We start from the raw sequence: 24,455 nt of genomic DNA, 5'->3' as shown, positions 1-24,455 counted from the left end.
ATGGTCAATTGACCCCTTAAGGAGTTATTGCCCTTTATAGTCAATTTTTAACAATTTTCATTAATTTGGTAAATTTATGTAAATTTTTACCAAATATAGTTCTCTGTTACTAATGGGCAAAGTTCATGATAGATATAATTGTAAGAAGCAAAATCGTTCAGTAAAGTAGGAACTTCAAACACATCACCATCACCAAAATACAATTTTGTCATGAATCCATTTGTGTCCTTTGTTTAATATGCACATAGACCAAGGTGAGTGACACAGGCTCTTTAGAGCCTCTAGTTTTATATAGCGTATGCTTTATGTATGTGATCAAATAGACTAACGATGAAATACAACCAAACCAATATTTTTAAGCAAATAAATTTTAATACTCGCTATACGTTTTCCATTTGTAATTGGAAATTTTAATGTTGTATCGATCCCGAGAAGACATTCAAGTACAGAACCTTCGTTTAATTTTCTTGGACGCATAACGAATCATAAAAATAAAGATAGTGCGTTTCCTGGAGAGGACAATGGACGGCATTTCCCGTTAATGTTTAAAAATAATTATCCTGGCCAAAAAGGGTTGGATATGACAGTGGAAAATATAAAGATACACACATTTGGTTTTAGAGATAGTAAAATATCTCACTTGTATGACTGTTGCATATAGAATGGAATTCCATTTGATTAATGTGTAAGAAAAACAAACCGACATAATAGATAACTTTGTCATCTAAAGACAAAGAGCAGATAGGAAATTAAAAGAATACAAAATAATACGATAGAACAAAAACACAATGTGTAAATACCGAGTCCCAAAAAAAATTATCAACAAAAATAGACGCTTAATCTTAAAGAAAACGCATTAAGAGTACCTGTTTTACTTGTACAATGTATAAGGAACGAAAAATCAATTCTTGAAAAAGTAATGAATTTAATTAGAAACGCATTTGATATAATAGAATCAACGTTAACAATGTTACTGCACCAGTTGGCATTTCTACAATAGTCCTTCCAATGATACTCGATGCTAAAATATATAAAATTTTAAATTATTTAAAATTTGCAGTGCTGATAAAACCTATAAGCACACAGAGTGTATCCTAAAGCTTGGTACGTTTTGCAGTTTTGTCATTGTTTATATGCACTTGCCTTTGAGAACTTGAAACAAAAACTTTCACATAGTTCTACAGATGATCGATTGGTTATTCTTCCAGTCTCGAAATAGGTTGTAGTTATAAGTTTTAAAATTGTCTCACCCGTATGTGGCACAACTTTTTTGGAATTTTGGATCGTCAATGCTCTTCCAACTTTGTACTTGTTTGACTTTATAAATATTATTTGATATGAGCGTCACTGATGAGTCAAATGCAGACGAAACGCGCGTCTGGCGTACTAAATTATAACCCTGGTACGTTTGATAACGATTTTATTTTAACTGATATTTTGTAATGTATTAAATCAACATAGATTAACTTAGCCTGATTTGGCACAACTTTTGGGAATTTTGGATCCTCTTCAACTTTGTACTTGTTTGGCTTTATAAATATTTTGATATGAGCGTCACTGATTCAAAAATTTATCAACAGATGAATTTATGAATATAAACAATACCTTAATATAACTCACAGTAATAAGAACAAGAATCTGTCCTCGGTATATATACGGATGCCCCATCCGTACTATTATAGTATATGTTCAGTGGACTGTGAAATTGGGATAAAAAATTAGAAAGATCATATCAAATAGAACATGTGTACTTTCAAGTTGATCGGACTTCATAAAAAACAACTACCTTGACCAAAACTTTAAACCTGAAACGGACTAGACGAACGAATGAACGGACGAACTAACGGTGGCACAACCCGTCGTAGGTGGGGCATTTCAGAACAAGTTCCATCCACATATAAAGATGTTTAGTAGAGATTCATAGTTGAAAAGTAGTTAGTAAAATGTGTACGCATATTTGTTTAGTAGCTCGATAAATTCGTGATGATGCCTGCTGGGGGAACGACCAATGTTTTATACCTTAATTTTGTAATCTCACGGTTGCTTACATACACAGAAAATAACATAAAAACACAAGCACATCAAATCTTAAAAATATGTTAGTTTATTAATCAAATTATCCAAATATACACACTTTAAAATAATACATAAAAAATCGAAACACCTTATCAAAGTTAAAATATGTGGATTCAACTAAAACTCCAAAGTCGTGATATATCATATGTATATAAACTGTTACTCAAACAAAATTATCACAGCAATCAATGTGAATTATAGTTATATCACTATATTTAATGAAATATATCAGTCATCCTCCAACTCGTCGTTTTATAGACGAGGTCATTCACTTTTTCACCAAATTATAGAATCTTTTTCCCCAATTTTAAATTCAAATTCCCTGTTGCATTTGTACTGTCTGAAATAAAGGTCATATATATAATATTAAACAATCTTCAGGATACAATGGAAATAATAAGATTATAGAGAATATAGGGCTGAAAGTTACCAAATGGATATCAACTTCTTTACTCGAAAACAAATTAGCAATGGCAAAAAAAACAGCAAAAAGAAAACTTATAGTTTACAAACCACAAGATTGAATAACGGAACAGCACAAAACACTTGGAATTGAAGAGATGGACTGAGGAGCTTTAGAAGAAAAGCGGATTCTGTCAATCAATATGGATGCCTATAATTTTTAATATTTATGTATACTTCATATTTATTTTAGAACATGTTTAGAATTTTAATTTATTGTCATGCACAAAGAATTATTATGATTATCCCATCGTCTAATAAATAAACCATTATATATCCGTTTGTAGAACGCAGCAGCAATTTAAGTTTTACGTTAAAATGATATATGGAAACTTCCAAGGAGACCGTTAGCTTTTATGTCGATAGTTTTTTCCAACTCAAACACTTCACATACTCAGTTATTATCCCATTGCTTACATTAATTTATAGTATTTACCAAAACGTTGGGATTTATTAGCCTATATATTCATAATGTTGAGGAAATAAAAGGTATAGAATAAACAAAAAAGTCCTTATAAAGAGAACACCGTTGTCCTTAATTGAAGTCAATCACCTTAGAGTCATCATGTGTATTATATTCAACTGTTGTATTTTTTCGGATGCGATGAATATCTTTTAATTTATTGGTGCATTTATTGGTCAACACTTTACGTAATCTTGAAGGTGTGATATTTCGATTAAATTTTCTTCAAACCGCTGTTGATGCCGTCTTATTTTTGTTTTATTAAACTGATTATAACAAAACTTGACAGTAGTGCTTGAAATGATAAAATCATTCAGTTTAATAAACAAATTTGTGTCTACAAACATCAGATGTAACACGAATTGTGCTTTGAAACATGCATGCTACATGTATATATTTGTATGAGAAAAACTTTTTTCTCTGAAATAAAATGCAGGGTGAATTTCTTAAGCGGTATTATACAAGGGAATGTTTTTGTTCAAACAAGTTTTTCATATGAATCAAGATGTGACGTACTATGATTTGGTTTTATGACGCCTTCAATGGAAAATGTTATTCTAAAAAAGGAGGCAGATAATATCTAGCGATTCATAAATCGAAGATGACCTTTCAGTTCTGACAATGACAAAGAAAATATGCGAAAACAACGAAACAACGAACACTACACAAAAACTATTGATTGAGCAAAAACAACAACTGGAACATATCCGTGTTAATCTGTGACACAGATATTTGGTATCAGTGAACCATATCCTTTCTGTTGGAATTTTCCTACAAAGAATCGGAATTTTAACAATTTTAGAGTTCAATCGTCACTTATTCTAAATGTAATCATAAAATGAGGTTAGACTAAACTGAATGAGTGGATATCGTCTATTTATCGGGACGCAAAGTCAAAGAATGAGGCTAGGTAATTTATATTCGTCCTGAGAAGTTCTTATATGGTCTTTATATTCAACAACACATTTTCTTTTTTGTTGTCATGGAAATGTACATTCAAAATGACTGTTGTTGTACATATAGGGACAAAAAACGATCTGTCCTTAAAATTGATTGGATAAAATTTTCTAAAAATTTTTTAGTTAACACAAGCCAGACACAATATTTTTGATTATTGCTAGGACATTATTTTTCTTTTATTCTCTAACTGTTTTAATTAGTTTTTTTCAAATTTACAATCTATACATTTGAGTTTCGCATAGGAAAATGTGTTTATTTAATGTATAATGATTTATTTTTAAACTTAGGTTGAAGGTGGTAGTTATATTAGTGGAAAATATTGTATATTAATGTTGATATTATCCATGAGTTAAGGAAGCTGGCTTGTGATGTAGAGGATTCTTTTGTCAGATTTTCGGAATCCTCTGGTTTTATCCATTTAAATGTTTTGAAAAAAATTGCCTGGTGACCCGCATTTTTGAAATTCTTTAACATGCCATCTGTAAAAGTCGTATACAATTTTAATTACTTTTTAACAGTTTTTAAAAACTGTAACTTGTCAATGATAAAGCTCTGAAAAGTCAAGAGAGAATATTTTCCTTCAAAAATTTCAATGCTCATATCTCGAAAACAAGCACGGTGACCTATTATTTTTTTTTGCTTTTTGGATTCTTTTATTAATTCCTTATCAATATATACTATTGTTTTAAAAAGTTAATTACTTTGAAACTAAGAAGCGAGCTCCCTTAAAAGAAAGTTTTTGGAGAAGGGGTTGGTGAGTACTTATCATTATAATTGCAGTCTCAGATAATACGGATTGTAACTTATAACAAAATGAATTAAAGAAATTACATAAAACAGACATGAACCAAAGGCACATATTGTTCTAAAGGTCTTTACTATTTACAGGTACAATTTTCATCGGGAATATGGTGGGGTTAAACTTATTTGTAGGTGCTCAACCATCACCCTCACCTTGTTGTTGTAAGGAATTAAACTGTAGCTCTTCCTAAAAGAAGATGTTCCTATCGACATTGGTCATTCTATTTTATAATCACAAACAGTTGAACTTTTTTTGCAATGTCTTAAAGTTAAAATAGGCTTTACTGTAATATTTCTCAAACGAAATAGATCAGTCGTTTTCGGAATTGAAAAGCTAATATGATGTTTATTTTGATTAAGTTTAAAGTTTCGATCAATAAAAATTTCCGTTAAACTTTACATGTTTTGTAAAGTGATGTTTTTGAAGAAATCAAATTCGTCTGTGTAAAAACCATTTCTTAATTTTAAATAGTTGAGGGTTAATTATACTGCAGTAAATGGAAAATGAGGGACGAAAGATATCAAAGGCACAGTCAAACTCATAAATCTAAAATAAACTGTCAACGCCATTGGTAAAAATTTAAAAGACAAACAGAGAAATAATAGTACACATGACACATCATAGAAACTAAAGAATAAGCAACACGAAGTCCACTAAAAACTAGGGGGGGGGGGGGGGGGGTATCAGGTGCTCCGGAAAGGTAAGCAGATCCTGCTCCACATGTGGCAACCGTCGTGTTGCTAATGATATAACAAATCCGGTGAATAGTCTAATTCGGTAGGTCACAGAAATGAAAGAGAATGGGGTTGTAGTGACGATGTTAGGAACAAATCCAATATTATTTGTGAAACGGTTATTCCATAACGGTCAGCCAACTCATAATGGCGTCCGTAAAATTTACGAAGGGATGATTTCAACACCATTTGAAACTTTTGGTTTAATAGCTTCGTTGTGAGCAGCAATCCTCTATCAAGAAAATCATGATGGGAAATGCAAGAGTGGAAATATCGTATCAATTTGGAGGTATATGCCCCGGATGCAGGTGAATTTATGCTACTTAGAATTTCATGATAAGAAAGCTGAACTCATCTTGTTTGTCGTAAAGTTTTGTTTTCAATCGACCCTCAATGTCAGTTTTTAGATGAAATGAGTGTATATTAATGACCTGCGCTGCTCTTAAAATGATGTGCTTTTTTTTTTTTTTTTTTGACTTTTCATAGATATGGCATGAGTGCCGATGAATCAACTTTCCATAAAAGTCATAATTCCTAAAACCATTATATGTCAAAGCACGGTCTTCCACAAAGAGCCTTGGCTCAAACCGAACAGCAATATATAAAAGGGCCATAATTTTGACTAGTGTAAAACTGTCTAAACGGGAAAATAAACGGTCTAATTTATATAAATACGAGAAATTTGAAACATTTATGAACCACATAAACAAATGACAATCACTGCACATCATATTTCTGACTTAAAAGTGGTGCAAACCAATGTAGCGGGTTTAAAAGTTTTTTTTTGTACCAACCTTCAGGCTTAATTGAAACAATAGTATACCATCAAAACATAAAAAGGCACTCCTTAAAATATCAAATAAAATGTCTCAACTCAATCAAAAGACATGAAAACACACAAGTGAATATAACTTAAAGAAAGATTTATGACACAATGTAAATACAAAACCAATAAGATAAGGAATGGGATAATAAACAATATCAGAAAGTCAACCATTTCCTTAAAAAAAGGGGTTAAACATGTTAGCGGGACCTAAACCCTCCCTCAATCCTGGGTCAGTAGTGGAACAGAATACTATATCAAATAAAAAAAAAAACAATAAACAAATAAGGCATATGATCAACAGAATACCCGCTCAATTACCTATGACTTGGATCAGACACATATATAATTGTTTACCCACCAAAAAAGTAAATGACAAGTTCTTTGATAATGGATAGAAAAATATTTTTAACATAGCAATGAAAGGTAAGTTGTAGAGCACACTTACGAGAAACCGATTTTTTTAAATACATTTGTAGTTTTAAGAAATGGCAGCAAATACAATTTTCGATCAGATTTGTCAACAAGCACATTCCGGAAATTTTTTCTTTACTTAGTGATTTGATCTTCATACGAGACTAGTTTGATGTAACAGTTACTTGCCTGGCACTTATCTTGGCACTCTGGAACATTTTATGTGTGGCTTGTTCGTCTTTTCTAGTTAAATCTGTCGTTTTAGATCTATAAAAAACCACCTCCTTAATACCAGACTGTACTATCAATTTAGCGCATTCGTGACATGGAAAAAGAGTCACGAACAGTCGACAATTTCGTATATCCGCTTGTATTTTGTTGGCAATGGCGTTGAGCTCAGCATGACAAACTGAAAGAAAAAAAACCTAAAAAAACAACATTTCGACGAAAATTCAAAATATCATACCCTTATTGTTTTCGTCTGGATTTGTTTTTTTATCTATAAAAATAAATATTTAAATAAGATGATATAGTAAGGATGTAACTTTTGTTGAACTGTTATTCATATACTATGCTATTGCCGAAGTTATATACTAGCAACCATTATTGAAATTCGTATTGACTATATTGATTATATGAATCCAAATATCTGATATCGTTAAATAAAGTGTGCATACCATATAGATGTTTATCAGTCTCAGCAGTGTCACCCTTAGTCCAGGGAAAATCAGTATCCGAACATCCATCAGGCATGCCATTGTAACCCATTCCAACTACTCTTTTGGCCTGATTCACAATACAAGCTCCAACCTGTATAATATTTTTTTGAATAGGAAAGAGGAAATTAAATTTACCTACTCATAATCCCTTTCACACTGAATTGGCCTGTTGTATAAATAATAGTTTTATTATCGCCAACAAAAGTACTCCATGCAATTTACTATCTGATAACAAATTAACTTCAAATATATCTTGTTTACATTTGTTACAAATGTTACTAACGAAACATTCATAACGTCAAAGGCCACAACCGAAGGTTCTCTCGACCAATCATATACCATTTTCCCTCATAAGTAAATCATACAAGAATTATACAGAATAAAACACAATGTATATATATATAAAGATCCTTTAATATAGATAATTTAGCTGATCTGTAACAATAACATCTTCATGCCTTATATATCATGTACTGTAGTACGCCGCTAGATTAAAACTGACGTGGAAAGGTAACACATGCCCACCGAAAGTTCTTTGTTTGAGAGCCCAGGTGGTCGTGTGGTCTAGCGGGACGGCTGCAGTGCAGGCGATTTGGTGTCACGATATCACAGTAGCATGGGTTCGAATCCGGGCGAGGGAAGAACCAAAAATTTGCGAAAGCAAATTTACAGATCTAACATTGTTGGGTTGATGTTTAGACGAGTTGTATATATATATATATATATATATATATATATATATATATATACGAGTCTAAATTGAAAACCTATGACTGCGTTGGATAAAAACCGCAATTTTTATACGTGTGCATGTCAAACAAATTTCGTTGTAGAAGGGTCTAAAAACAGCACAAACAACATTTTCCAAAAGACCAAAAGAGTGAAAAAGTATATTTAAACAAAACGCATTTGACTAACAGGTCGAACAACTGATGTTCTTTAACCCTGCTGACTGCCATTGGCGATTGCCAAATAAAATTGATCACAGGTTGTATCCATTTTGTTACGACCTGTGATCAATTTTATTTGGCAATCGCCAATGGCAGTCAGCAGGGTTAAAGAACATCAGTTGTTCGACCTGTTAGTCAAATGCGTTTTGTTTAAATATACTTTTTCACTCTTTTGGTCTTTTGGAAAATGTTGTTTGTGCTGTTTTTAGACCCTTCTACAACGAAATTTGTTTGACATGCACACGTATAAAAATTGCGGTTTTTATCCAACGCAGTCATAGGTTTGAACGTAGTTTTCAATTTAGACTCGTTTATATTTTTTGTTTGGGCATGTATCAGTTTCCCTCCGGTTTATATGATCCGTTCATCCTATATATTGACTCTTAAAATTCAAGAGTTAATCTAAAAATGAGGGTACTTTCTCTAAAAATGAGGGTGCTTTTTATATGGCCTTCCAAATACCGTTTCGATCCCTAACATCACTGAAGAGACATTTATTGTCGAAATCCGGATATGGTGTACTAAAGAAATATTGACACCGAATGTTTGTGGCACAACATCCTGTCCACAAGTTAACAATTTTTTTTTCTGTGACGTATTAAATTTATAATAAGATCCATTTTGTTACAACCTGTGATCAATTTTATTTGGCAATCGCCAATGGCAGTCAGCAGGGTTAAAGAACATCAGTTGTTCGACCTGTTAGTCAAATGCGTTTTGTTTAAATATACTTTTTCACTCTTTTGGTCTTTTGGAAAATGTTATTTGTGCTGTTTTTAGACCCTTCTATATATCAGAGAATCTTTCTTGTAGCTATATATCATATAAATTGAAGACATTTCTGTTTTTTACATCTACACAGCTCACTCAACGAAAATGTACCAGTTAAACTCGTAATGTTGACACGCGAGGCTGTATAACATGCGCGAAACATAACAATTGAGATATATAAATGTCATTCCATGGGGTATGGCATAGTGACTACCGACGTATTACAAAGAGAATTAGAGAAAAATGAGGTCGGTATGTTTGTCATTTCTATTTAGTCGTCTCTCTGTATCAATTCGTGAGAAAGATCGAAACATAATGTTAGATGCAAACACTCACTGAAATTAAGGAATACTGTAGAAGTTTTGTATTAAGTACGGTTTTCTTTTGGTGACTTTTGATAAAATGTATACAACCACTGCTTAACTGGCGAAACATAGTAGAAGCAATATCAGCAACACGGATCTTTACGACTATCAGGCACACAATTGACGATTAAAATTACTGGAAAAGTTAAGGTAAACTTTTTCGAGAAATCTGCATGACTCAAACTTACAGAGCACGTGCGGTCACCTTCCGTCTTTGGTTGGGTTCGTGTTACTCGGTCTTTAGTTTTCTATGTTGTGTTTTTTTATACACTTATTTGACTTTTTCTTTTTAGCTAAGGCGTTGTCAGTTTTTTTTGTTTGACTTTCAACTGACCTGGGACAGGCATATACAGAAAATGGTGGAGTTAATCATGTGAACGGGACAGTGTTGTAACAGTACAGCATAAGAACAGATTATAAAAATCAGTTGAAAAGTTTCAACTCATCAGGTGGATACAAATAAAAATATAACAACAAATATATGAAGAAGTGAGGGTATTTGTTCATCCCAACAGCAAATTAAATTAGACTAAGTACATATCTGATGGTATTCGCAGTTCCTGACAAGCAGTTGACAGCCAATAACAGCTAATAAAAACAAGCATGCCCATAAGAGTTCATTATTAATCATTGCACATCCAACATAAAACATTCAATGGATTTAGTGTGAAGAAGTCATAAGCAGTCACTGTTGAATTTTTGTGGTATTTTTTTGTAACAATATTGTGGTCATACATTTTTGACGTATTAGATAACTCCTAATCTTTTGACGAATTAATGACAGTTTTATTTATAAAATAAATGTGCGTCCCATTTATTAAATCGAGAATATCATCAATGAAACAAAACCAAGGAAACTCAAAAATCACGGATAACATTTAACACATGTACAGTTACCCATATGATTGCGGTGTTGTTTACGGCTGATTTCGCAACATAACTGTTGAATTATAAAACAAAAACTTTGTAATTAAGTTTCCGATTTGTGTATACGTTAAAAAGACAATATATAGGAAGAAATATTACATACACTTACTGATTACAGAATTAACAAAAGAAATCTTGACAAGAACCTACGTTCGCTATTGCAGGTACGGATAGTACATTTAACCCAGTGCGTATTACATCAGAGTGTCAGTTATTTAGCAACAACAAGCGGGTTTATCATTATCAAGTCTATTTGTTTAAAGTCTAAAGTCTTACAGGAATAATGCATGACTATCTAATGTAAAATCATAAATGATTCCATTGTTTGAAAATAAATAAACTTATCATTGATTGAAATCTTTTATTTGCACAAGACGTCTTATAAGTGACACTCTGAAATGTTAGAAAAAGCCAAATAAATTACGAATTTGAAGAGCAATGTGGACTTAAATTTTCGAAAAGTTCTTGGATACAGATAAGGTAGTCTTTGCCTGAGGTAGAAAAGCCTTAGTATTTAGAAATTTTAAAATGTTGATAACAGTTAATCTAAAATTGTGAATATTTAAATGATAACTCAAGTCAACATTGAAGTGCTGACTACTGTGCTGGTGATACCGTCGAGGACTTAAAACTTCACCACCAGTGACGTAATACTAATGAGTGGTTTAGCCGAATATTGCATTTGTTATATACACTAGCCAAAATTAGTGTAGAAAATATGAAGTATTATAGAACTGTATTTTTTTTTTTTTTTTTTATCTTAAACAGCTGTTTTAATATGAGCAGGAGAAGACGATTTGATGTAAATGTTTTGCTGAAACCTTACCGATCACTTGAAATCATAAACCGTTTGAATATATGATAATTTTGTGTACGATGAACAAGCTCCGACTGAGTAATCCAAGCTACTAGTTTCCGTTAGATTATTATAGGACTAAACGCCTTTTTAAAGGACTTTATTGATGTATAAACTCGACCAATTCACTCACAAACAAATAAATGCACAAAAGACTTTTATTATATGTTTATGAGTGACTTGGTCCAGTTTATACATCAATACATTTCTTTAAGTAGGCGTTTAATCCTTATCATTCTTGAAAATGAGAGATAGTAAAAACATTTTTCCACACTCATTACCTCTATCACACGTAAATGGTATATCAATGTCATTGAATAGTCCTGGCGCATGAATATATTTGTTGGTTAACGCTAAAATATGTACGCAATAAAATTTGCTGTCAGATAAAAAATAAACTGCAAAAACTATTATTATCATTCAAACGAATTTTTGTGTGTGTTATTTAATATAACGATTAACGTGGAGTGAAAATAATATTGTTTACGTCGGTGTTATTATCGCCGCCATTTTGTTTACACTGATTACGAAAAGACATTTCGTGTCAATGTCGTCTATCGGTAAAAATAACCAACGTCAAGATCAACTACCGGACGTCCTGTCGGCCAATCATATCAACGTTTTGCCTCATATGCAAATCATATAGGAATTATTACATTTTTTATTGTGATCCTTAATACATTATTGACAATAAACAATAAATAAATCTGATCCATTTTATCCGAATTAGGCGCAATTTGCCATTAGTGTTAGACATGGGAAATGAAGTGTGGCCGTTTACATGCAATAAAAATTCCTTAATGTGCTTTTTTCATTAAATGTAAATCTTACTGCCAAATTCAGAAAGGGACTTTAAAAGACATGTTATTCGAGAGTTTTATTCCAATGTCCTTACTCTAAATCTTAGCATTGGTTCCATCTATGAGTTTGTTTAGACAAACCAGTGGGACTAAACAAAACAAAATATACTAGTTTTATTATATTTTACATTTTGATACTTTGCTATTACCTGAGTATTCGGATCCTTACTTCTTTGCGCTGAAACAAAGCATAGGGCCATGAAGTATTCATCCCAATCAAGATAACTGGAACGTTGTGCATTATCAGTACTGGAATGAATCTCTTTCAGTTTTGTGGTTTCCATACTCGATTCAGCCTTTACATAAAATCAAATCGGGATTAGAATGTTTGATATATAAAGCATAATATGCATTTATTCATCGGACAAATAGAATTTATGTCTACATGTGTTTTTTTTTCATTTCTAGGCAAGTTTGACAAAATGAACTTTAATTTTCACCATTTGTCGAAAGCTCTTCTAATATAGCTGGAAAACAGATCAATGTTCTGTCAAAATTGAAATCAACTATTCATACATTTCTTTTTTTGCTGTAGCGTATATTGTAGGTGCCCTTTTCTTAATTTTATATACACTCTAGGTGCCCTTTTTATATAATGGTTTTCACCCAAATTTGCTAACTGAACAGATTGGTATCAAAGATTAAGAAGAAGAACGGTATTTAATTACACTCAGGGTCAGATACCAGATGGTAAAGATCGGATCATTTGACCACTGTTATTTATTCTTTCTCAAAATGTTTCTCGAATAACCAAATGCAAGCCGAGCAATAGTTCAATCAATTGATAGGTTCGGATCATAACAATTTAAAAAAAAACTAACAAATTAATTACGAGAAAGGTTCCCTGTTTTAATTTTGTGATGAGAATGTAAATCACAAGTCTAGTAGACTACTGGGTAGTTTATCTTTTAACCAATGCAAACACCCGAACATCAAATAAGCCTTATGTGCTTACTAACATAATCCTTAACAAAGCAACAAATACCATAACGCTAACGGAAACGTTTGTGGATATCACGTTACATTAAGGTCTCTCTGGTATCTTTTGCTATTGGTAAAAAAATGTACGGCTATTTGGCCCATGGATACAAAATAACTAAAATTTAAAACCAATTGTTCAAAGGTCTTTCCACTTCTTACGATTCATTTAAATGTGTAAATATTAAAATGCAGTTTAAAATGTCATATACAGTGTCAAATGATACCTTAATATACGCTGATTCCAAAAAAGATGGTGATGAAATAAGGAAAATAATTTGTTACTTCCGGTCTGAAAAATGTCACTTCTGGTATTATTTGATAGTTTAATTGATATTAATTCCAAACATTTTTGGTTCTATATACTTTAACATCAATTAAGGACAAAACAAGGCTATTTCCGGTTTACACAAAGTCATTTTCGGGTGTAATTTGAAGGTAATTTAAATTGCAACCTAATGACAAAACAATCCCGTGGCTTTATCATGTTTGAAGATGAAATTAAAGCAAAGGGCAAAATCTAGAACGTCAAATTCAACTTTGACCTTGAGCTCTATTTCAAGGTCATAAACCAAGGACTTTAAATCAAATTGCTCTAGGTCTTAATTATGCTAGGTAAAAGAGTTATACCACCATACATGTAATTTCAAATATAAAAAAGGGTCAACGTAGTATTACAATCAATATGAACGTGTTACGACATGTCGCAACTAACTATTTAGTAAAAATAATGTGTCGATACCTTATACGGTGTTTAGATAAAAAGTGAAAATAAGCCAAAATCAAAATTAAGAATATGACCTTGACTCCAGACCTTGACCTTTATTTTTTGGTACACGGACCTCAAACCTTAGGTCTCTATCACACATGGTTCACCAGTTAGAAATACAAATCACTTATCTCAATTACATAAGTGGTAATAACTCTCATATGGAGTCTCCTGATAGCTTTGGTCCAAATGGTCAACCTTATCCTGCAGATATAAGGAGCAATTTGGTAGGATGAATTTGTCGTAATCTTTTACGGTTGCGAAGTAGTGGCCACATGAAAAACAGTGTTTTGGGAGATAACTTTCACAAGGTTATGTGTTGTGTAAAGCAGTGCCAGTTTCAAAAGCGTGTGTAGTTCACACTGTACGATATCATATACCAAATAACTAAGCGACATCTTGCGAACCAATTAAGCTACGCAAGAGTAGAAATTAATCAGAGCAAAATCAATAGGTCTTTCAACGGAAAAGTGAAAAGAACGTTTTATTCAAGTCTTTTGAATTTATGACAGAAACCGGCATATATGTACGTTTCGTAGTAGGTTTTTTGGGGCTAGCTGAAGGACACGTCCGGGTGCGGGAATTTATCGCTACATTGAAGACTTGTTGGTGACCTTCTGTTGTTGTTTTTTTCTATGGTCGGGTGGTTATCTCTTTGACACATTCCCCATTTCCATTCTCAATTGTATTCCTATGGGCACTGACTATGCCAATTAAATAACAGATTTATTCCTGTATTGCTATGAATCTCAGTTTGACCAAACTCAGTAATGACACGCCACTGTTACATTTCATTGATACAATCAACAACACCTACCGTTATCTGGATGATATTTTTTCGTTTGATAATCCAGAGTTCTAAAAATTAACTACCGTTTGTCCAAGAGAACTTACTTTAACTTATTCTAACATAAACAGAAGTAGTTGTCCTTCTCTAGATTTAGACATTACAATTTCCAAAGGGAAACACCATACTATACTTTACAACAAAAGAGACGATTTTTAATTATGTATTGTTAATTTTCCTTTTTCAGACGGCGATGTGCCTTTAGCTCCATCATACGGTGTTGATATATCCAAACTGGATCGGTATGCCCATGTGTGTAGTTGTGTAATAGAGTTTGATGAACGTAATGAATGCATCTCCGGTAAATTATTAAGTCAGGGATTTCGTTACCAGAACTTACTTATAACTTTTACTACTAAATTCTTTCATAGAAACAAAGCTTTGATAAGCAAATTTGACTGTACCTGTAGAAAAATTTATTGAAAATGGTATTTCACATTTTACGGTAAAATTGTACTTAAACCGCGAAAATCACTATGTGATCCGTGTAAACCCATCGCACCTTTTAACAAACTTATTGATTAGGGTTATCTCACCAATGTTGTAATTAGATCTTTTAATATATATAGTTTACATTGGCACTTATATCGATTTTGTCATTAGCAAATGAAAACATTACTAAATTTGTTTTATTTTCAAATATAATATATAGAGACACACACACTTTCATGTTATATCTACAAAACGGTTAACTTATAACTATCCTACTCCTTGTCGATACATATAGTTTTGGCATTGCACAAGTCATGTCTTATTTGACTGTCCATGACGTTACAATACTAAATTCCTGGGATGTGTTTAAGTTGATTTTAGTCTCTGGTGTGTATTTTTTTTATTATTATTAATTGTTTTGGCTTTTAACTTGATGTCAGTAACAGCGAATATTCTAAGTTCGTACTTTCTTTTTAATTTGCCCAGTTGATAGTATTTGTAATGCTTTTTTGTTAATGTTAAGTTAATGTCTACATGTATCTGGTCCATATTACAGCTTTGCTTGTTTTGAATTACTGCAATTGTCACTTCTTCGTACTATGAACATACACATTTTTTTTTATATTAAATACTGTCTCTACACATTTACATGAAGAACACACAGTTTTATCGAGAACTAATTTAGATTAGTTTTATTGACATAAAAGCAATTTCTTGGTATTCCTTAACGGAAGAATATATAAACAGAAATTATTTTCACTAACCTGTGTAACTATAATATGAAGTGATGTTTTTATAGTTGACGTTTATCTAAAATTGTTAAACAGTTCACAGCGGTTTTATATTTTTACTTTAATAATCTCTTCGAATTTACTTGTCGCATTATATAACTATTAAACTCTGTAACTAAGAGTATTTTCTTAAGATGGGAATCATCCGATGATAAAAGATACTCTTACAATGTTCTTTCATGATTTATTGACTTACCTCATCAGATTCCATTTAATAAATAACATTCACGCTATTGTCAATCTAATGCAAACTGAATGTTATCAACCCTTGTGATTCGATTAAGTAAATACACATCATATAGTTTTATACATTTTTTATCTCCATTTCGTATCTTATTAATATATATTTAGCAACGCTTACATTATATCAGAACTTTAATATAAAATAATATCTAAACACGGTAGATCAATTCTAAATGTTATTTGATGTATTTGTTTACATATATTCAAAACCTGTTTAATATTCATTTTAACAAACAGTTCCCTTTTTCAGTATATAAACTGCATACATATATGACAGACTACCATTGTGTATGGTAACTGTAGACTGAAGTGCTTTAAATACACAACCTGCTCTTGTGTAGTCTGTTTTATGGGCATTACATGTCAGATCATTATCACCGATTTGATTTCATTTTTTTTATTTAAAACATTAATAATGAGTTTTTTTGTTTTGTTTTGACAAGACGACATCAAATTTACAAATTTGAAGAACAAAACATGATATCAAATCACTTAAGATCAACAGTGACTTTGAAAAGAATTTGACCGTCATTTCGAAACTGCTGATGTTTTCGTTATTGCAGCATATAAATGTACATACTCTACACTCGGCGCAGTCAATTAAATTTTATCAGTTACGACATAACAGCCCACATTTGGAAATGAAACAACTAGTACGACAGTAACGAATGAGAAATGTTATCTCATCAGCTTAGAACTCAATGGTAAGACTCTTATATACAATTTTGTTCAGGTTAACATTACAACAGTTAAGGTTATTAAAACGCTACTTTACAAAGACAAATCGTTTATGTTTTATTTCATACGAGAGGGTTTTGCCGCACTAGCTGAATAACTAAACAATAGTTTTATGAACTTAAGTCATAGAAACAACTTTTTAACATTTTTATATATATTGTCTAAAGCTGCTGCTTGATTTGCACCCCCCTCCACAAACAAAAATAAACAAAACAAAACAAACAAAACAAAACAGTTTATTGTGATATATATATATTTCGTTCATTAAAAACATAAGAATAAATAGAACTAGATTTGCGATTGCAAGCAATAGCGGATGGCACCCTTCCCCTATTGCCAGGTGATTGGTAGCCATGGTTACGGCGGCCATTTTGGAAATTTCAAACTCAAAAGTCAAGTGAACATTAGCTGAGCAACATTTGTTATAAGTTTCAATAAATTTGAAGCATTTTGAAGTTTTTTGTATATGTGCTGTTTCCATGGTAACGGCGGCCATTTTGAATATTCCAAAGTCAAACCCCCGTTGCAATTATTTCCCTCCACAATCATATAAAATTTAATGTCTCTAGAATTAATTAAACATTGATGTTCTAGAACATTCTGTGAAAATTCAAAATTTTGACCTTTTTGCATTGTTTCCTTGGTAACAACAGCGATTTTAAAAATTCCAACGCCAAATTCCACATCTTCCAATGTTGCTCATCGTTACTGTGAAGTTTCATTAAGTTTGGAGCATTTTGATATTTTTGAAATTTTTGGTGTTGTTCCCATGGCAACATAGTAGTTCCAATGAGTGCCAAAATCATCCAATGCCTGTATATAGTGGGCACCTACATTGTATAAAAATATAATGATTCTGAGTTAAAGCATATTAAAACAGGTGACCAAAACCAAAAACTGGAATTTTTCACATTTGTTCCGTTTCCATGGTAACGGCAGCCATCTTAAACCATTCGATGCTTCGTGCACAACTTGATCTAGGGGTCCTCACTATAGTAGAGTTCCATCAACATTGGTCCATTGGAATCCGAGAAATCACCTGGACAAAAATGTGTGGAAGAAAAATAAGAAAAACTAGATTTGCCATTGCAAGCAATAGCGGATGGCACCCTTCCCCTATTGCCAGGTGAGCGGTAGCCATGGTAACGGCGGCCATTTTGAAAATTCCAAACTCAAAAGTCAAGTCTACATTAGCTGAGCAACATTTGTTATAAGTTTCAATAAATTTGAAGCATTTTGATTTTTTTTGTATTTTTGCTGTTTCCATGGTAACGGCGGCCATTTTGAATATTCCAAAGTGTAACCCCCGTTGCAATTTTGTCCCTCCACAATCATATACCATTTAATGTCTCTAGAATAAATTAAACATTGATGTTGTAGAATGTTCTGTGAAAATTCAAAGTTTTGACCTTTTTGCATTGGTTCCATGGTAACAATAGCGATTTTGGAAATTCCAACACCAAATGCCACATCTTCCAATGTTGCTCATCGTTACTGTGAAGTTTCATTAAGTTTGGAGCATTTTGAGAATTTCGAAATTTTTGGTGTAGTTTCCATGGCAACATAGTAGTTCCAATGATCACCAAAATCATCCAACACCTGTATATAGTGGGCACCTACATTGTATTAAAATATAATGATTCTGAGATAAAGCATATCCAAACAGTTCACCAAATTAAAAAAGTAGATTTTTTCACATTTGTTCAGTTTCCATGGTAACGGCGGCCATTTTTTACCATTCCAATGTCTCTTGCACAACTTAACATGGCGGTTCATATTATGGTACAGTTCCATCAACATTGGTCTGACCAATTCTGAGAAATAGTATGGACAAAATGTGTGGAAGAATAAAAATAATAATAATAAAAAGAAAAAAAAGAAACGAACAATAACAATATGTCACCCCAACTCCGTTGAGGGTGCCATAAAAAGAAACGTAGAATAACAATATGTCACCCCAACTCCGTTGAGGGTGCCATAATGAGAAATGCGCATATGATCCACTATTTTGTGTTTTAAATTTTTAGATTCGAGCATCATTGATGAGTATTTTATAGACGAAAAGCGACTCCGATTTACATAATTTCAAGCCTGGTTTTTAAATAACTTTATTCAAATCAACTTCTATATTTTCTAACGTTGTCTAAAATACACAAAACAAATTGTTCTCGTCAGAGGGATATATAAATCAAACTAGGTTTCGTTAACACTTCCATTTCCCGTGTACTCTAGTATATAATTTGTATGCGTCAATTTTTTACTATAAAGATAATTTTTGCTGGAATTTACTGATTGTCAAAGTCATGTGATTCGCTATGGTGGAGTTGACCAGTGCGTTGAAAAAACGTTGCTCAGTCATTTTGAAATTCAAATTACAGACGCACATTGCTTAGGTAGAGTATAACAATCATGAAACATGATCGAAGCGACATATGTTTGAATAAGATGTATCGGTTTAGTTCACTATTCCACCAAACCGAAGGTAATACTATATAAACTTTTACACTCTCATGAAAAAATTCCACAGCAATATTATTTACCTACAAAAACATGTTTAATCCCAAACGCCCAGCATATTTTGAAATAACATAGGTGAATAATAATCCCTAGTCAGCACAAATGTATAAGCAAAAGATAGGTTTTAAGTCTAAGGTACGAACCATTTGATTTGAGGAGGCAGTCTTAGAAAATTGACTAAAAAAAACTAAAGGTTCTGGCCGTATCTAGATTGAAAACAATTATCTTGTCCATTTTTCGGCTATAAGAAACGAAAATTTCCAATATTATTACTTAGCATTAAATGAACATGAGAAATAAAAACGGGCGTATTTTTTTGGTGGCCGGGGTTAGAATGTCTGAACGGAATGTCTGTTTTGTCGATCTGATATCCTCAATTGAATACATTTTACAAGACTAGACTGCAACCTGTCTGCTGTGTGTGTCCCTTATGTCTCCATTTGTCGACCGTCATTCATAAATTCGTTGTTATTTCAGACTCATTCATAGCCTTTGGTTGATTCGGAACCCCCCACTTCTCTTAATTTTTTTTGGTGAAACATATTAACCAAATATAATTGACCATGTCTATATTTTACTGACAAGTCCCTCATAAAATTTATCTAATATATCAGTTCACAGCTTTGGATCCATACTATTATTTTATGATAGACAATTAAAAGGGAGAAAACAGCATAGAAAACGTCAAATCTTTACACTTTACAGCAACTACAAAATACGAATGCCCCACGCCAGAAACCGTTTAAAAAAGTACATAATTTTTTATACAAATTTTATTTTACACTTATTTTATGTCTTTTAGCCAAACACAGTTCCAAAAATGTTTCGCCTCGCTTCGATTGGCGATGGTTAATAACTTTGCCACCTTTTCCCTCTTTCCAAAAACCTGGATCCGCCCCTGTGTTTTAACAGTCTAAATGTTTAGAAGACTTATATCCGTATCGTGTTTTGGAACAACAACAACAACATCAACAACTTAGAGTGAATTTTTCTAGGTATTGTTTTTTTAACTGTGTTGTCTTTTATTTTTAATTCTCATTTTTCATGATGATGCCTGCCTAGGGAGCGACTCATATTTTTTGCACCTTCATTTTGTACCGTGTCAGTTGTTAACACTAGATGCAATGGGAAGCTGAATACCCAAGGTCTACTTGAGAAAAAATCCAGGGTGTGGTTCGATTTAGTTTTGTTTTAAATTTGGTCCAAAGTTGGGGTCGGACACCCTACCCCACCCTTACGGAAATGTTAATAAAAAATGTTCTACGGCAATACTTTTTTCGCCACTAGGTGCAATGGGAAGCTGAATACCCAAGGTCTATTTGAGAAAAAAATCCAGGGTGTGGTTCGGCTTAGTTTTTTTTTAATTTGGTCAAAAGATGGGATCGGACACGCTACCCCACCCTAACGAAAATATTTATAAAAAATGTTCTACGGCAAAACTTGTTTCGCCACTAGGTGCAATGGGAAGCTGAATACCCAAGGTTTAATTGATGAAAAATCCAGGGTGTGGTTTGGCTTAGTTTTGTTTTCAATTTGGTCCAAAGTTGGGATCGGACTCCCTACCCCAACCCCACGGAAAAGTAAGTAAAAAATTGTTCTACGGCAATTTTTTTCGCTACTAGGTTCAATGGGAAGCTGAATACCCAAGGTCTACCTGAGAAAAAATCCAGGGTGTGGTTCGGCTTATTTTTTTTTAATTTGGTCCAAAGTTTGGGTCGGACACCCCATCCCACCCTAACGGAAATGTTAATAAAAAATGTTCTACTGCAATACTTTTCTCGGCACTTGGTGCAATGGGAAGCTGAATACCCAAGGTCTACTTGAGAAAAAATCCAGGGTGTGGTTCGGCTTAGTTTCTTTTTTAATTTGGTCCAAATTTGGGGTCGGACATCCTACCCCAACCTTACGGAAATGTTAATAAAAAATGTTCTACGGCAATACTTCTTTCGACACTTGGTGCAATGGGAAGCTGAATACCCAAGGTTTACTTAAGAAAAAATCCGAGGTGTGGTTCGCCTTAGTTTTGTTTTAAATTTGGTCCAAAGTTGGGGTCGGACACCCTACCCCGCCCTTACCGAAATGTTAATAAAAATTATCTACGGCAATATTTTTTCGCCACTAGATGCAATGGGAAGCTGAATACCCAAGGTCTACTTGAGAAAAAATCCAGGGTGTGGTTCGGCTTAGTTTTTTTTTAATTTGGTCCAAAGTTGGGGTCGGACACCCTCCCTCACCCTAACAGAAATATTAATAAAAAATGTTCTACGGCGATACTTTTTCGACACTAGGTGCAATGGGAAGCTGAATACCCAAGGTCTACTTGAGAAAAAAATCCAGGGTGTGGTTCGGCTTAGTTTTGTTTTAAATTTGGTCCAAAGTTGGGGTCGGACACCCTACCCCACCCTTACGGAAATGTTAATGAAAAATGATCTACGGCAATACTTTTTTCGCCACTAGGTGCAATGGGAAGCTTTATACCCAAGGTCTACTTGAGAAAAAATCCAGGGTGTGGTTCGGTTTAGTTTTGTTTTAAGTTTGGTCCAAAGTTGGGGTCGGACACCCTACCCCACTCTTACGGAAATGTTAATTTAAAATGTTCTACGGCAATACCTTTTCGCCACTAGGTGCACTGGGAAGCTGAATACCAAAGGTCTAATTTAGAAAAAAATCCAGGGTGTGGTTTGGCTTATTTTTTTTTAAAATTTGGTCCAAAGAAGTGATCGGACACCCTACCCCCTCTAACAGAAATGTTAATATAAAACGTTCTACGGCAATGCTCTTTTCGCCACTAGGTGCAATGGGAAGCTGAATACCCAAGGTCTACTTGATAAAAAATCCAGGGTGTGGTTTGGCTTAGTTTTCTTTTCTAGTTTGGTCCAAATTTGGGGTCGGACATCCTACCCCACCCTAACGGAAATGTTTATAGAACTAACCTTGAAAGGGAATTTACGGATTTATGATTTTTTTATAAAGACAAAAGTCGTAAATGTTTGATAATTCAAGGATTCCTCCATAATGCATATAGAATCAATTATAAAAATTTTGATAGGAAACGTGTAATTAATTTCTCATAGGACAAATAAAATGCATGACAAAGCAATTTCATTATTTCATTTTTTTGTATTTTTCTCTCGTTTTGCTTGATTACCCGACCTATATATACATTTATAGTTCAATTGTACCTAGAAGAAAATATCAAAATCAGAATAATAAAGCGATTGAATGATACTAGTTCGCCGCAAAAGAATTCAGATCTCGTCAAAGACGTAAAATTACAAAATGTGTTATAAATATTCTTAACTTCATTTAAGGTCGTCTTTCATCATTTCTAAATCATACTTTATAGACTAAAACCTTTTAATAACGAAGGTATTTAATAACCTTTCAATCTGAATGATGATGTTATTGTGTTATGTATTGATTTGAATAAATTAAGTTTTAATATAAAATGAAATTCGGGTGAACTTATCGTTATTATTCATGCTCATTATAAACCAATTTTGTTCTTACACATTTTACTAGTGTTTGCTATTGATCAGTTAGCTTATGACTTAACTATCATCTCTTATGCAAAATACGAGCTATGTTAGGTTAGCTTGTCACTTTTGAAAATACTCTATAACGTGTATGCATACAAAAAGAACTATATAGTTACATTTCCCTCGGGGATCCATACTATTTGAAATGTTCTACACTTAACAGTTATCTTAAATGTGTTTCTCTTCCAAGTGAATGATCTGCTTCTTAAGTTTTAATGCATACTGTATATCAATCAAACATGGAAATGGATATCTAATTTACTTTTACTTTTTGTAAGAACGTCACCGGTTAAAATCCTAAAATTACACATTTTACCATTGTTTGCTATTTATTAGCTAGACTGTGTCTTAATAAGTATACAAGTTTTATGCATAAAAAACGAACTTCATTGTTGGATTTCCCTCGGGGATCCAGTTTATTTGGTGTGTTCTACACTGAACAATTATTTAAAATTTGATTCTCTTTTAAGTGAATAATTAAATTACTTTTTATATCTTAATTACGTTTTGAGTTTTAAATGCACACTGCATATAAATCAACCATGGATATTAAATTTACTTTTACATTTTATTAGAACCCTGTTATATGTAACGATTAGTACCGTGCATTTTAAATCACATAGTACAAGTATCAAAATCATATCACGGGATATTCTGAACGCCTTGTTTTGAAAATGGATTAAAATTGAATTAAATAAGCTAATTACCTGTTTAAAATGTAGTTAAAATCCAGTTAATCCCACTAATCAGTTTACATAAAAAAAAAATTGCCCGGTTAAACTTCAGTTATTTCTTCTTTTCTCATGGCGTGATATTTCCAATCAATACACATCCCTAGTAACAAGCAAAATATTTACAATGTTAAAGTATAACACTTGAAATGTCTATTGATTTTCTATAAATTCTCCTGTTATTTAATGTTATTGGGAGTCGAATTGTTTTTCTATGGAATGTATGGAGCTAAAACCAATAACACATATTAAAAACTTTTGCATGATCAGAAAACATATTGAGAGTCGGACCTGCTCAGAGTTTTTCATTAGGAAAAAAAAGTTGATTGCGGCACCACCAACATATCACCCTGGCCAATAGATCCATGTCTTTATGGTTTTGCAGGATGTATACATACAGTAACGATTGATCGGTATTGGGAAATATAAATCCAATATTGAGGTTATTGCAAATTTTGATCGGAAAATAGCTCATGCTTTAAAAAAATTTCAAGACCTTCAAGTAACGCAATTTTACGCTTGTTTGACGCTATCATGATATAAATGATCGTTATGATATATTTCAAAACACTACCTCTGATTGCCATGGGAAAAACACAAAGCCAACGGCTGGGAGAATTCCAGAGTTAACTCTTTACCCACTCCATAAATAGTCGTAATTCGTGTTACATGTATGCTTATTATCAAT

At 32.8% G+C, this 24,455-nt stretch overlaps 1 protein-coding gene across 2 annotated transcripts; it reads right to left on the bottom strand.

The window, feature by feature from the left end:
* Nucleotides 1-2,134: 2,134 nt before the first annotated feature.
* On the bottom strand, nucleotides 2,135-24,176 carry LOC134696360 (deoxycytidylate deaminase-like). 2 transcript variants are annotated; one of them, XM_063558091.1, is made up of 5 exons: nucleotides 23,744-24,176; nucleotides 12,332-12,478; nucleotides 7,412-7,544; nucleotides 6,920-7,143; nucleotides 2,135-2,412 (listed from the first exon to the last, which is right to left on the bottom strand). In XM_063558091.1, exons 2-5 carry the CDS (start codon nucleotides 12,464-12,466, stop codon nucleotides 2,353-2,355), a joined length of 552 nt encoding a protein of 183 aa, XP_063414161.1. In that variant the 5' UTR covers nucleotides 12,467-12,478; nucleotides 23,744-24,176; the 3' UTR covers nucleotides 2,135-2,352. The 2 variants fall into 2 exon arrangements, with proteins under 2 accessions (XP_063414161.1, XP_063414160.1); XM_063558090.1 differs by lacking the exon at nucleotides 23,744-24,176 and adding an exon at nucleotides 16,196-16,295.
* Nucleotides 24,177-24,455: the final 279 nt, after the last annotated feature.

The sequence above is a fragment of the Mytilus trossulus genome, chromosome 14, assembly GCF_036588685.1.
Source record: "Mytilus trossulus isolate FHL-02 chromosome 14, PNRI_Mtr1.1.1.hap1, whole genome shotgun sequence".
Classification (NCBI taxonomy): domain Eukaryota; kingdom Metazoa; phylum Mollusca; class Bivalvia; order Mytilida; family Mytilidae; genus Mytilus; species Mytilus trossulus.
Note: the sequence above shows the minus strand (reverse complement) of the source record. Positions and strands in the feature narration are given on the sequence as shown.

Bases quoted from the DNA above. Each gene is read 5' to 3' on its own strand.
- LOC134696360 (XM_063558090.1), bottom strand. The intron at 7,545-12,331 runs GTAATAGCAAAG...AATATTATACAG, and splicing joins GTAAGGATCCGAATACTCAG to GTTGGAGCTTGTATTGTGAA. The intron at 7,144-7,411 runs GTATGCACACTT...TTTTTCTTTCAG, and splicing joins GACTGATAAACATCTATATG to TTTGTCATGCTGAGCTCAAC.